Source organism: Bombus pascuorum, chromosome 7 (assembly GCF_905332965.1).
Source record: "Bombus pascuorum chromosome 7, iyBomPasc1.1, whole genome shotgun sequence".
NCBI lineage: Eukaryota > Metazoa > Arthropoda > Insecta > Hymenoptera > Apidae > Bombus > Bombus pascuorum.
In genome coordinates, this window is record NC_083494.1 from 3,666,379 (window position 1) to 3,681,500 (window position 15,122).

The 15,122-nt window shown below is 37.1% G+C and overlaps 1 protein-coding gene and 1 long non-coding RNA gene across 3 annotated transcripts in view; one reads left to right on the forward strand and one right to left on the reverse strand.

Annotated features, from left to right (window-relative positions):
- LOC132908700 (uncharacterized) overlaps positions 1-15,122 on the reverse strand; it is a 321,053-nt gene that overhangs the window by 40,052 nt on the left and 265,879 nt on the right. The window lies entirely within an intron of this gene.
- LOC132909133 (high-affinity choline transporter 1) lies at positions 1,271-14,873 on the forward strand. 2 transcript variants are annotated; one of them, XM_060963733.1, is made up of 7 exons: positions 1,271-1,707; positions 2,424-2,755; positions 5,208-5,578; positions 7,400-7,704; positions 9,785-10,064; positions 11,873-12,090; positions 12,886-14,873. In XM_060963733.1, the coding sequence occupies exons 3-7, from the start codon at positions 5,305-5,307 to the stop codon at positions 13,600-13,602; spliced, it is 1,794 nt and encodes a 597-aa protein (XP_060819716.1). In that variant the 5' UTR covers positions 1,271-1,707; positions 2,424-2,755; positions 5,208-5,304; the 3' UTR covers positions 13,603-14,873. The 2 variants fall into 2 exon arrangements, with proteins under 2 accessions (XP_060819716.1, XP_060819717.1); XM_060963734.1 differs by lacking the exon at positions 2,424-2,755.

A 15,122-nucleotide genomic window follows, 5' to 3' on the forward strand; every position in this document is an offset into this window, starting at 1 on the left:
CCTACGTGTACGCGCAGTCTCACCTGGAAGACCTGCCACATCGTTGTAGATCTCTAACCCGTACAGCTGCTTAATGGTACCTACGTTACCCACATTTTTTACGTCGATCAATAATTGTGTCAATAAATATCCATGAATATTTTAACGTATTTGTTACAAAATAATTACTTCAACATAACAAAATATGTAATTTCGCCAAGTCGCCCACAATCATAGTCAATACAACTATAAGCCTTAATTAAAAATAAAAATAGGACTACAGGAAAATGTTGTGTGATTACTTGCACATAAAATACTTGAATTAATTCACGTAACAATTTCAGTAATTCACGTATACACAATTCAATTATTCTTGATTTTCATTTTATTTTGAGTTGTGAACTTTCATTAACTCTATTCGTGGATATCATAAATTATGGTTCAAGATGTATTGTAAAAATCTAGAACTGTGATTGTTCTTTCGATCGATCGGTGTCTATAAAAGAATAAATAGGGTGAATGAAAGAACACGAAACTCATATTGCAAACAAATACTTGGCAAACTTTATTTTCAACGTATAGCAAAAAATTGTCGCATATTGGTGTTTCCTAATATCGTATCGCGAACTTTGTATAATTTTCCACGTTTCGTTAATTTTTGTTCCAGAAATCGCGCAGTCGTTGAGAAACGATCTTACGTTAAAACATTTACAATACATTTCTCCACAAAACGAAGTATCCTATCTGAAAATTCAACAATTAGAATATTTCAAGCCATCGCCGTTACAATTTTTAGTCAAATCGGGTCTATTTATTTTTACTGACCCGAACGAAGTGGCAGGTCGAATCGATGGTGCTCGGCGCGCTTCTACCTACCTGGACTTTTTTTAGCTCGCATAATTAGTCGAACTAGTCTACCTTGCCCGTAACCATATGGCGAGATACTTATACACTGTAGAGAGAGAGAGAGAGAGAGAGAAAGAGACCCGTTCAGCGAGATTTCCGTTGATACGGCTGAGCCATGGGGAGCTGATATGTCTGTCGCGGTATTTTAGGCGCAGACTCGCGGTTCTTCACCGAGTCCACGCCCCCGGCTTCGATCCCGTCAGGGGTTCGAGAGAGGAGTGAGGACACGGAGAGGGAAGTGGAGGTGGACGAACGAGAGAGGGGTGCGAATTAAAAGGCCGAGAGGGAGCGAGATGGAAGCAGTGCGAGAGGGTAGGACGCACCCCCGTGAGTCTGTATGACGTCACGAGGGTCGAATCAATATCACGGAACCATTCCTCCGCTGTCGGTCCTTGACTACGAGAAAGATACCGACTGTTCAGTACGAGGTGGCTTCCACGACCGTTAAGGACACGGAGAGCGCGTCGTTCTGACGAGAACGACGACGGCAACGACGGCGACGACGACAAAGAGGAAGACGAGGACGAGGACAACTGTCACGGGCATTGCACTCGTTGCTCGTCATCCTCTGTTACTTCCGTCACGTTTCTTCGTTAGGTTCTCGTATCCATCTTATCATCTTCCTTCGCGCGATTCCTTGCTTTTTCATGGTTGTTCCATCGTTTTCGAACAAGTTTCACGTAACTGTGAATGGTCGACGCGCGACAGTGATCAACAAGAAGCCGTCGAATTGTTCACGGACCGCTTTTCACCTGCGACGCTTGGAACGTGCGCGAGTGGTAGAAAGACGTTCGAAGATCGCAAACATCGTTTGGTGTACCTGTAAGTACGTTTTTCTCAAGTCTGCAGTTCGATAGCTTGTTTGAAGAATGAGGTTTTCATAGACCCCCGCTGATGGCTTTGAACCGAGGTAGAGTTGTTTTGTGTATACGCGACCAATTTCATTTCCGCGTTGTCTGCTGTTGTTGTTCAGTTGGTGACATAAATGCGTGATACCGTTACCTACCGGCCAAGGTAGTGCGATCTATCGATTCCGTACCTTGTAGGTATTTATGAAACGCAAAAGGAAGAAACGTTCGTCTATCCGGCTTCTCCAGAAGGAAAAAAGAATTACCGACTAGTGCCTGGTTTTATCTGTGTTACATGAGGTGTACTTCTCTCTACATATACACGCGATTATGGTATTTCCTGGTTACGTTCGTACAAGTATAACATTGATTATCGTGGTGTCGCTTAACAGTAAAATAAATCCAAATAAGTTAATAATAAGTCGATACGAAAAATTGATACTCGCTATTCAAATTATTACGAATATTATTGAAACGTTGAAATTATAAAATATTTTGGTGTCTCGTGCGAAAGCGATCTCGTGTTAGAATATTCTCATGTAAAAGTAATGCAATTATTCGGTAGCTCTTCGAGCAGATCAGATTGGATGAAAGAAGTTCGTTTTCCACTGTCACATTTGTCTCATTTTTTTTTTATTTTGGAAGAAACGCGTATACGTATCTAGGAGGATCCAGCTCGATGTATTTCAGGTGAAGAACTGTACTGATCGACACGATCGGTATCAGTGCCATAGGCGAAGCAAAATTTCGAGAAGGAAGGAAAAGCAGCAGCAGAGTAGCAGTACGCTTGGTGAGTTGGGTGAAAATCGATGGCCATCAGTGCCCATGGGCGGCCTCGCGTTTAGAACAAGGAATAGCCCCTCCCAGAAGACCTCGCTCCGGTGGGGTGACTGCTGCCCCCCAAATCCCAACCCTCCGTCGTCGTCGGCCGTCTGGAAGGACCGTCATCAGGACATGCCGCCGGTACCCGTGTGAGGCTGTCCCCCACTACTTCGTGATTGTACCCCGCGGGGTCTTCAGAGGTACCAGTAGTTTATTCTTATCGATCCACGCACGAAAATTCCTCGACATGCATGTTTCGCTGCATAAGCTTCCTTTACTTTCTTTTGATCCTCCCATGCTTTCATTTCTTCTTCGTGTATATGTAAAAAGGAACTTATCGGAAATTTGAATTTGAAAGAAGATATACCTTAACGTTGTTTCTGTAGATAGTCAGGAAATATGATTTTGTGAAAAATGAATTTTTCGAAATTATGAATGTACAAAGTTCGTATGAATGGAAAATATACAAAGTATAAATTGAATATCGATCAGATGTGTTGGAACTTCGTTATGAAATTTTCTCGTAAATCGCGTGAGACATCAAACGTCGGCTAGCCATCGCAATTGGAAATCTTGCTCTTGTTTAATCCTCGGAATTTTCTTCTTTGAATAAATGCAAACACGATATCAGTTTTGGATTTCTCCTGTTAAAGTCTGTGATTTTCTTACGAATATTTCACTTCTAAGTAATTTACATTTCAATAATTTACATTTTATGAAGTTACTATAATTTATCTGATTATTGCTATGTGATGTAAAATCGTGTTCACAATACACGGTAAATTTATAGTAATTTTGTGTTACGATGTAAATTTTAAAAATTAGTCGTGGTAACACCGACCCGAACTTTGCTTTCGTACTGACGAGAAATGCAACAGATAGCAGATATAATAAGACATTTTATTCTTTCAATTTCAATTTGCTATCGTGCAAACTAATAATCGGGACCAATGTAATATGCAGGTAGTATCAACATTTCGAACGAAGGTATTTACCTTGTGTTAAGAGAGTGGTGCAAATAATCCAGCTTTGTCTATTAATTCCGCTGCATTTATTGACAAGGCCTTGAACCTTTGTGTTTTATTTACGTCTTCTTGCTTTTTTACGTTAGTAAAGCTATGCGTTTTTTTTTCTTTTTTAATAGAAGAGTTAGCCCTATATAGTGTGAAGCAAGACTAATGGGATTAGAGGGTGAACTCAACCGAGCGATTTAAATGCCTTCTGGGTAGGAACATGGAATTTACACTTAACTGCACGCATTAGGTGCGAGCGGATCGACCGCCGCATTAATTGACTAGAAAAGCAGAGTGTAATTTCACCAAGATGATTGAATTCAAAGCGAAATATAGATTTTCTGGGGCACCTAATGACACGTAACGTTTGGGAATGTTATGATATTAATTATTACATATCTAATTAATTAGTAGTGTTCCCTGTTAAAACGATTTTAACTCACGCTCTAAAGCAATTTACTAGTTGGATTTGATTAATTTTAGTTAATTTCAATTAACGAGATTCGGGAATTTTTGCAGAAATTGTTTAAGCTGAGACTAATTTGACGATCTAATTATAACTAAGCTCATGAGTGGATAAAAGAGTTCAGTTGTATGAAAAATAGTCTTCTGCAATAAGTTCGCAATATGGCATTGTTTTATTGTACAGATTGTGCAACTCTTTTACTTTACATTTATTCAGTTGAGACTAGAAAACGGTAGAGGTATCCTTCATTTATCGACTTTAGTATTTAACATATTTAATCTTTTAATATTATATTTAATATTTATTAATTTAATGGAGTCAATTACAGTTAATGTAATTTTGATAGCAACCTGAGAACTCCTACACTATTCCTCATGTCAGTTATTTTGAATAATTGCTACTTTCTCATAATATATCGCTTTTCATTTTCTCTCTTACTTTTCTTGATTTTAATTTTAATTCATGATCAATTCGTGACGAACTAGACGGTTGTCGGCACAAGGGAAATTTGCTTTTTAAATTTCTTTCAACTTTTCACCTTTATTGAAAGAGTTTTGAACATTTGCATTTAAAGACGTCGATAAGTAGACCGTGGAATTTTATACATTATCGAATTCAAAGGTGAAAAACTGCAGGGTATATGTATGCAGCGTAGAAAGATACGTGAAATATTCAAAATACAGTGTTCATCGTAATATCTAATCGTCATGAGATTAAAGGAGAGGATTGTTATAATTGTCCTAATACCATTGTGAAGTTCATTGGACATAAAACCCCATTATGAATGAAACTACACATCTCATTTAAAAAAGTAGGATTAATCTATATTTTTTCAAATTTGAGCGTATTATAATCTTATACTACTATATAACATTGCGTTTATCATTAAAAAAGAATTCATCTTGAAAGGAGTAGCCGGCGAAAGAAATTTCCAATCAGTTTCAATTTTATGAGCCGCGTGCAGAGGAATATAACTTTACACAAACAAGTATCAGCAGCTTACTAACAAGTATCGCAGAATTTCTTCAAACTCTTTGAAAACTCGCAACAGCAAAAAAATTCGATTCGTCGTAAGCAAGCTAGTTTGACTAAGGCTCGTTAATATTGTAATATCGATATCGACAGTTCCTGGAATTATTCTACGAATGGAACCTATTTTCCATTTGTAAACAGGTATCCGAATCTCCCAAAATCAGATCGACCGCCATACCTCTCGGACTTGCATCTCCGTCAGTTCGAGTTCACGCAAGTGGACCCGTACTCCCCGAAGATGATCAACATAGCGGGTCTCGTTTCAATCATCCTGTTCTACGCGCTTATCCTAGCCGTAGGAATATGGGCGGCCAGGAAAAAAGAAGCTGGCAACGACTCCGAGGAGGAAGTGATGCTGGCAGGTCGTTCCATCGGTCTGTTCGTCGGGATATTCACGATGACAGCGACCTGGGTCGGCGGCGGATACATCAACGGCACCGCCGAAGCTATTTACACGAGAGGTCTGGTTTGGTGTCAGGCTCCGTTCGGATACGCCCTTAGCCTCGTTTTTGGTAAGTTCTACGATGTACAATTTTCGTCAAAATTTCAGTTCTCTTCCTTTCCTTTGATTTCTTAACACGTCCATCCTAGTTTCAATGTCTGTGAATCGTAAAGGTTTACTGCTACTTTTTCTAAGATAGTGCACTCTGTTTATTGTTGTAGAAAACTCATTGCATTTTGTCAAAGTTACGAAAATATATCACGATAGGGAATAAAGTTATAATTCGATCAATCGAAGAGTGCTTGTAGAAGACACTGTAAGTGCCGAGGAACAAGTCTTTCAGGAGAAAAAGAAATCCTATGCGTTTATGTAGTCCAAATTCATGAAAAAGGAAAATGCATCTGTAGGAAAGTCTGTATGTGGTATCCCTTAGTTGTAAAGAGAAATAAATGATCCATTCATTTAGATAGATAGATAGATGGCATAAACAAAGCCTAAGAAATAATTTATATATACTACAGTATTCTCATTGGTATGTAGAACATCTTTCAACAAGAAATCAGAATTTTTCAAGTTTGGTACTCACATTGTTTTCTATAAATATTCTTCAATTATGAAACTAGGGGGATGATACTTTGAAAAGTCAAAGTATTCTGATTTCTGATACTCTACTCTAAAAATATGTATATATAATACGAAGTATATATCAAATTGTTGTTATTAATCATTAGTATATTACAATGTATACGTACCAGTTCTCAAAAGTTTAGGCATTTCGAGTTGTAATTACCCAGAAATTGATGGATAATTGAACTTGTAATAAAAGTAGACTTCGATGTATCTGTTTATATATGTACATACAAGGACTCAACTAATACACAATATATAATATATAATATATGTATACCTTGATTCAATTGAAGATATTTCTCGGCGGCTATTTTTTCATAGTTGGAGAAAGCTTATGGTCGTTTGGAAACTTGCTAGTTCTTACGGCGTAGTATAGCAAGGTAATAGATTGTAATCAAGACTCCTACGCGTAATAAGTTTTTAACGTGGTCGAATGGCCTCGAGAAAGAATAAACATGTGTATAACCATCCATTGAAACTATAGGCGTCTATTCACTGAATGATTGTATAAAAAATGTATGGTTATATGTACATGATGCCGACTTATAGTGTAGAATGTAGACTATAGTCTCTCTGTGCAAATTCATATTTTTATGAATACGATCTTTCCTTTCACACTCGACGTTGCCTATAAGTAACATTGTGTACTTTCAAATATTATTGACTAATTAAACAACAAATGTATAATTTTTACTAAAATCGGAGTACTATATGTATTTTCCTTACAAGAAAATCCGAAATCCGTGTTTAGATTGTTAATAACTGACAAAAAAAAATTTTCATCGATAAGACGAAAGGAATATTTGATAGTAAAAAAGTCGAAGAAATGAACATTTGTGTCAGTCTTTAAATTGCAAAATCAATCCTACACTTTGGATATTCTGTATATTTTGGAAATTATATACACCTTCACCTTCATAAATCATGGGGCACAGTCTAATTTCAAATACTAACTTTAATAAAATGGGCTTATATTATATATAATTGAACACTTCTTATAATGTATTAATTATCCTGTGACTTACGAATGGTAGTGTGCATCCTTGTATCTCCTTTTTATATTTATTATAATTTCCATAATTATTTAATTTAATAAATAAATAAATATATATATATATTTATTTATTTATATATATATATATAATATATATAAAATATATATATATATATATATATATATATTTTATAATTATCTTTCATACTCTTATAATTTGCTACACGTTATTAATACTAATTGGTATCACGTTTATTGGTGTTACAGGTGGTATATTCTTCGCGAACAAAATGCGAGAACAGGGGTACGTCACGATGTTAGATCCTCTTCAAGATGCGTTTGGCGAACGTATGGGAGGTCTTCTGTTTCTTCCTGCCCTCTGTGGCGAGGTCTTCTGGGCCGCAGGTATTCTGGCAGCTCTGGGTGCGACGTTAGCGGTCATCATCGACATGGATCAGGGAACCTCGGTCATTTTGAGTGCCTGTATTGCAGTTTTCTACACACTCTTTGGTGGTCTTTACTCCGTTGCTTATACCGATGTTATTCAACTTTTTTGCATCTTCATAGGCTTGGTGAGTTACGAATGTTTTTACGTATACCATGAAATATGTACACATGTTTCTTTCTTTCATAAAATTATAATACGTGTTTTCAATAGTATTGATATATTAAGAAAGCAATCTTCTTTGTAGCTAATAAAATAGCGAATAATATTTTTATTAATATAAATATAATATATTATTAATATTCTTATTGCAAGAGACACAGTGAGTTCTATAACGTCAATTTTTATAATGTCATCTTTTAATAATAATTTTTAGTTTTTTTCCCTTTTAATTTACCATTCCTTTCCATTTAATTTCCTTCCTTTTCGATTTCGTTTAATAACAACATATGCTAAGTTTTTTTCATGAAATTTGATACATAACATATCCTTCGATAAGAATACTTATTATATTCTTTAGGTACATTTCGATTTGAATTTATTGCGATATCTTTCTTCCTTGCTTAGCAGGGAACGAAATCATTCTTTCTGTAGGTTGCTATATTTATTTACAGTAACTTTTGTTTCATAAAGCCCTTAGGGGAAATTTATCATGCAGGGTTATAACGTGAAGGTTATCATCGATTTTATTCTCTGCTTTTACAAACGTGTTCGGTATTTTGTAATCGCTTATAGTACGTTGTAATAATTACATATTCGTGTCTTAGACGCAAACGTGTTCGTTCATTCCTTAAACACAATTTTCTAAATATATCATTACATCGCCGTATTATTTTCGACTCTGCGAAATAAAATTATCCGTAAGACAAATATAGCGTTGTATCGCACTTGCAAAGTATCATTGATAAATCACTTCTATTTAAGGCAATGCGTTATTAGATCAGAAAGTTCTACGTTATCGAGTTGCTCGATTATCTGAGTCCTGTGGTAAAGTTGGCTTTGCTGATCGATACGAGGGCTCAAGTACCGCAAGTATTTATATTACCAAATTCATTCAATGTTACGTAGGTAGTGACCTACTTCTTCTCGCAAGAATATTATCAAACTATCATTTATTATAAGTTTTATCAGATTAAAGAATTTGCAAGTAACCTAGAACTTTTTGTCTTAGAATCGCAATTTATTTTTATCGTCCTTCAAAGATATGCTTCCTTATATTTTGATATTTTAAATGGTTTCCTAAATATCTCCTTTTCATTCGATATTTATGCAAATTCATGTCTTTATAAACACGATTAAAGAAATAAAACCTAAATAGAGATTCGTTTCACCTACTAAAAATTGTAACGAGTACATTCACCAGATTTGTCAAATCCGCTATTGAAATCTATAATTTCCAGATATTTTAAATGTTTCTTGTAAATCGCTTTATACTTCCTTTTGTATAGTCTTCTTTGATAGCCGTCCATTAAGTATAATTAATCACGATAGTACCAGATTTTCTGGAAATAACTGTCTTTGACATTTCTACAACTCAATGGATTGTAATATCTATCACAAGATGAGGATAACGTAATCTATATTCATTCATTTGTGATTACTTTACTTAATGATAAGAATCGTTCTAAAGCCACCTTTGTAGTTTATCGCAAGATTTTCTGTCTTTCTCCCATTTAATTTGCATCCAATTAATTTTAATAGCAAAGTAATGGTATCTACTTCGTTCTCTGCTTCCAAAGAAGGAAATATTTCAAATTAGCAAAAGAGTGGAATTTATATTTCATACAAAACACATGTTGTATTAAATACAAATATTAATTTACATCTTACATTTTATCTTAGTTATTTAATTAACCACATTTCAAATTAAAAAATAGTAGAATTTATATTTTATACAAAAAACATGTTGCATTAAATACAAATATTAATTTACATCTTACATTTTATCTTAGTTATTTAATTAACCACATTTCAAATTAAAAAATAGTGGAATTTATATTTCATACAAAAAACATGTTGCATTAAATACAAATGTTAATTTACATCTTACACTTTATGTTAGTTATTTGATTAATAATGAACCACTAGAAGAAGCTCTCACGTTAAGAACATACCTTCTTACTTTTTCATTTAAATTTAACAAAAAGTAATATGTTGTGTCACGTGGTATCCAGTTTTTAAAGAGAGTATTATAATTTTGATTGCAGTGGATGTGCATTCCTTTCGCTTGGACCAATCCAAAGGTACAGTCCCTTAAATCCATGGACGTGGATTGGATTGGTGAAGTGAAACCAGGAGAATATTGGTCCTACGTAGACTATGGGCTATTGTTGATATTTGGTGGCATCCCTTGGCAAGTGTACTTTCAACGGGTTTTATCTTCGAAAACGGCTGGAAGAGCGCAAGTGTTGAGTTACGTAGCTGCGGTAGGCTGTATTCTCATGGCAATCCCACCTGTTCTAATTGGTGCAATCGCCAAAGCAACGCGTGAGTAAAATTATATTAATCTAAAGATACACATCTAGAATACTTTTATCTTAAACATGCACTAACCCATTAAGGTCATTGTTGCGACAAGACAACATTTCGTTTGCACCTTTTTTTCAAATCTATGTTATCGATCTGAATCTATTTGATTACATTATCAAATTCCTTTTCTTTAACATTACGGCTAAGAAAGAACATTTCAAAAATTCGTTACCGTTTTTCTCAACTAGATTCCGCAATTTTGTGAAATTTAAAGAAATCGAAGTATTTAAAACATCGTGATAAACCATGCGCAAAATTTTCACTAGTATATTTACAAAGTGATGCACGTATATTATAATAGTTCACTCTATAATCTTTATTTATACTTTGTCCTTGCACTATCTGTTCATACACGTATTTATGTATAGAATTCTCTTTCGAGTCGAAGGTGCTCGTACTATTACAGGCGCTACTGCACCATTCTTATATCTTCTGTGCGACGTCGTGCTTTATAACAGCGAATTATAATTTTCACAATTATTTATACCAGCAGATACTCTGTAAATCTAAATTCTATCGTAGAATATTCCTCACATAGAAAGTGCATCAGTTTTGCAAACTCGTTTCGTCATTCGCAAACACGACCCAGCTGTACATTTTCTATGGTTTGCTAGAATAAAGAAAATTCCAATCTCATCGTATTAATAGTAAACGAGACGTTGTACGAATGGTTCGGGCGTCTTCCTACGAGCAACCTCTTCTGCTTTCGTTCGAGGGGAGAGAAACATGTTTCGTGGGTCCCCGAATCTAAAGGGGATTGAATTAGACCCGGTTTGCTCGTCATCCTCCCCATTCGCGTTCCTAGGCTACTTGACATTTGGTAGTACTGCAGAGAGAGGACTACTGGTATTTACAAGGTTCCAGGGCTAAGCAGGTCGGTGTTGTAACGGAAGGGTGTGTGGGCGAAGGGTGCCTTGATATCCCACAGCGTGTACAATAGCGTGGGATTTTGTCATATGGTGTTCTCGGCACAAGGGTGAGGGTGATAATGCGACTCGTACACTAACGCAGAGCACAATAGAACCGCTGGAACTAATGCGATACACTGTATCGGTATCTTGTGTATTTTTATTCTGAGGCACGAAAGCAAATAATTTCTTATCTGCACGTGTCTACAAGTTGAGGTGTACGTTGATACAAAAAGCACAGACATGATGTCACATCTTATACGTACATGTATAGTATTAATATAGGTGTTACGTATATATGGAAGATTAAATTTGTAGACGAATTTGAGAGAATGAGTGAAGAAATATTATACGTGAGAATCTTCAAACGTAAAATATCGTTCAAATATTGTGCAATATTTTTACTATCTAATTTACCATATTTTACCATCAAAATTATCTTCTAGTTAAATAGCATATTTGATTTGTATTTTTCCTATATAATGGACATTGTATTCGTTAATATCTTCCATTTAATATGACAGGGGAAATATATTAGGGTAGATAAGCCGTTAGGATAAAACGATATTCTATAAACTGGGAAATGATACAGTACCTGTAAGAAATTTTATTCGTTCTGAAATATTTGTAGCATTAGATGGTTTAATTGCTAATAGATCGATATAGAAATATAAGGCCAATAATTCAATTATTAAATTCCCCTCTATTAGACATTTCGCGTAAATTGAACTTCGTATTAAATTAGATTGATTTGTTCACTGTTTGGAGTATCGCCCTTTTATAAAATATTTACATGGCATATAATTTTCTATCAATTCGTTTATATAACAACGAAAAATATTTCGAAATCTGTTATAGCTTGGAACGAGACAGGATACACCGGTCCATATCCTTTCACCGAGGCAGAAACAAGCATGATTCTACCAATGGTTTTGCAGTATTTGACGCCAGATTTCGTTTCCTTTTTTGGGTTAGGCGCAGTATCAGCAGCAGTGATGTCTTCAGCGGATAGTAGCATCCTTTCGGCTAGTTCCATGTTCGCCAGAAACGTTTATAAATTAATCTTCCGTCAGAGGGTAAGTTCTTCGTTCTTACGTAGATGGTCGACTTTCTGTTTTTAATTTCGTGTTGTGTCATGCATTTAATCGTTCGGCAATCTCGCCTGTCATCGCTTTTAAATTTTATTTGACATCATGTGTCGCACGAATCATCATCAGTATTATTTTCATCATGGCCATCGTCATCACTACCATCATGCGTTCTCCATCTTTGGTTCTGACTATAGGAAAGTGGTTACAAAATTTGAACGTGTTTCACGTTCAAGTAATTGTTCGAGGAGCGATATATCGTTACTTCTTGAAACGGGGATGAACGTAACAAAATTGGAATCTGCATTAGTTATTCGTCGCTTGACAGCAAGTCAGCAAAGTCAGTACCACAACGATGCTTTAGGTATCGGACGGCTCCGTCGGAGTAACGCAACGATCATGCAGTTTCGATATTGCATTCTAGTATTCGACGCGAGATGCAGATTCTTCGAACCGTAGTATTTCACGTACGCATGAATATGGATCACGCGTTATCGATTTCCTTCAGGATCATAATTTTTAGTTGTGCATTCACAAGTAAAAGTAACCGTGTCAAAAACTTCCACGTTTCATAGAACATCTTGCCCGACCATAGAAAACGTCTTCATTGGTTCGTATTTGCGTAACGATGTTTCACCAGCATCGCGCTCTCATATTTTCGTATTTGCCTCAAATCTCCTTTCTATCTCGCTCACCCGCCAATCCACTTCCTCGAACGATGCAGCCGATCGTAGAATCGAATCGACGTCCGCCCTCTCTACTAGCCATTTCCCCGTTAAACAGGCGTCGGAAATGGAGATCATCTGGGTGATGAGAGTGGGAATAGGCGTGGTCGGCATATTGAGCACAGTGATGGCATTGACGATACCCTCGATCTACGGCCTCTGGTCGATGTGCTCGGACTTGGTCTACGTGATCCTCTTCCCTCAGCTGTTGATGGTGGTCCACTTCAAAGAATACTGCAACACTTACGGCAGTCTAGCTGCTTACATAATAGCCTTCATCGTAAGGATTAGTGGTGGCGAGCCGTTAATGGGTTTGCCCGCGCTCATTCACTATCCGGGGTACGACGAAGAGACGAACACTCAAGGGTTCCCGTTCAGGACAATGGCGATGCTGATGTCGTTGGTGACATTGATAGGCGTGTCGTACGGCACGCAAGTAGCCTTCCTGACGGGCAGGCTGGCGCCTGGATACGACTTCTTCAGATGTGTGGTCAACATACCGGAAGACGTCGAAAGAGTCGGACCAGATCCGGCGGAGGGCGAACAAATGGCTGTCCTAGCTGCCGGTATTGGCAGACTTTACGGTAGCAAAGACGAATCAAACGGCCGAGTTAATCCTGCGCTCGAGCCGGACTACGACATGGAACCGGGATGTAAGATAGCCGGGGAATCGGACGGTGTCGTGGCAGGAAGCGGTGGAGGCGGAGGTAGAGCACACCTAGTGCCTCATGGACCGAACGTGCCACGACAGCCGCAATCCAGCACCGCGTTCTAATTCCTGGTTTCGTGATCGGATGCTGTGACCAACAATAAAAACGGCGGTGCAGGTCCGTCTTTTGTTCTCCTTCTTCTTTTCCTTTAGTCTTTTAGTTCTTTTCGTTTCTTCCTTGTATACATCATTTCCAATTCTTTTCGATAGTTTCTATATCTGGGAACTGTGTTTTGCATGGGCAAATAAAGGGAGTGCGCAAACGCGTGTCAGAGCATTCGTTGTGAAATTGCCTGAAACGTCGATTTAGATTTTTTATAACGTAAACGAGTATACAGTTAACAGTTTTTATTGATCGCGTTCATTGCTAAGATTAATTTTACGAGATCGAACGTATGAACGTCTCTTCGTTGAAGAGAACTTCGTCGAAGGATTGTCTGATTTCGTTGCTTCGGTTTTCCAATTTGTTTTCACGCTTCTTCTCTCTCCCTCCTCTCCTCATGTCTAAGAAGCTCCGAAACATGCCAATTTGCTCCACGTTCTTCACGAATCTTGTTTCACGGTTGTGTTTATACGTAGCTACAGTTCTATAGCGATGTGTACCTGTTTGAGAATGCTCATGCGTTCTCTTTAATAGTGAAAGAAATAGAAGAAAGGAAATGTATAAAAGTGGTCGAATGAGCGCGAAAATGGAACTGGAAGGAAAGTGCAATACTCTTAAATATCGGAGCTTCTTGGATAATTGGGCGAGGTAATTTCTGCCTGTACCGCCAATTAGGCCTAGTAATCTGTTTCCTTTTTGAGAAATATACACACAAACACACACAAACACACACAACACACATACACTTATACGTATATAAATTACATTTATATGCAATTATATATGTGCGCGTACGTATGTAATTGTGTATAGACATATCAGAAATTTAGAGTTTATCAAACTGCTTGGGAAAACCAGCGTCTTGATGCACGACCGATTCGTTCTCGTTACCATCAAGCGTATTTCAGAAATCGTGAGAACGCGAGGGGAAAGTAACGAGATCATCGAGGGTTTCAATGTCGGCTGAAACAGTTCATCAGACGGTGACTCGGGACGAGCGGCTATCGTCGGATAGGATAAGGTCTATAGATGAACGTTACATGCAAAGTTTTTAGAACGAGTTAAATTAGACGGATCACGTTATCGTTTAGTCCTCTTCCACGTGAATCGTTCCACTTTCTTCGTCTTATTCATTGTCACGATATTAGTATTTAATAATATACCGTCATCGGTTAGAGTCCATCTTAGAATCTCAATGTTAGAAAAAAATATAAAAGTAAGAAAGAAACAAAAAGACGTTAAGAGGCTTTTGTACTTGCGACTCATCGTTCTTCCCTTGCTTAATCTAACTGGAAACAGAGTCAATACACACCATGCATATACACGTTCGTTTATACTATAAAAAAACGAAACGGAGTTAGGTGTTATAAATTAGCATGTCACGCAGCCGCTCGTAGAACTCCTCGAGATTTTTCGTGACTCACGCGTTAAGGCTACCGGGGTCAGCCAACTCGAATTTTTCTTTTGCATCGATAACAGTGAT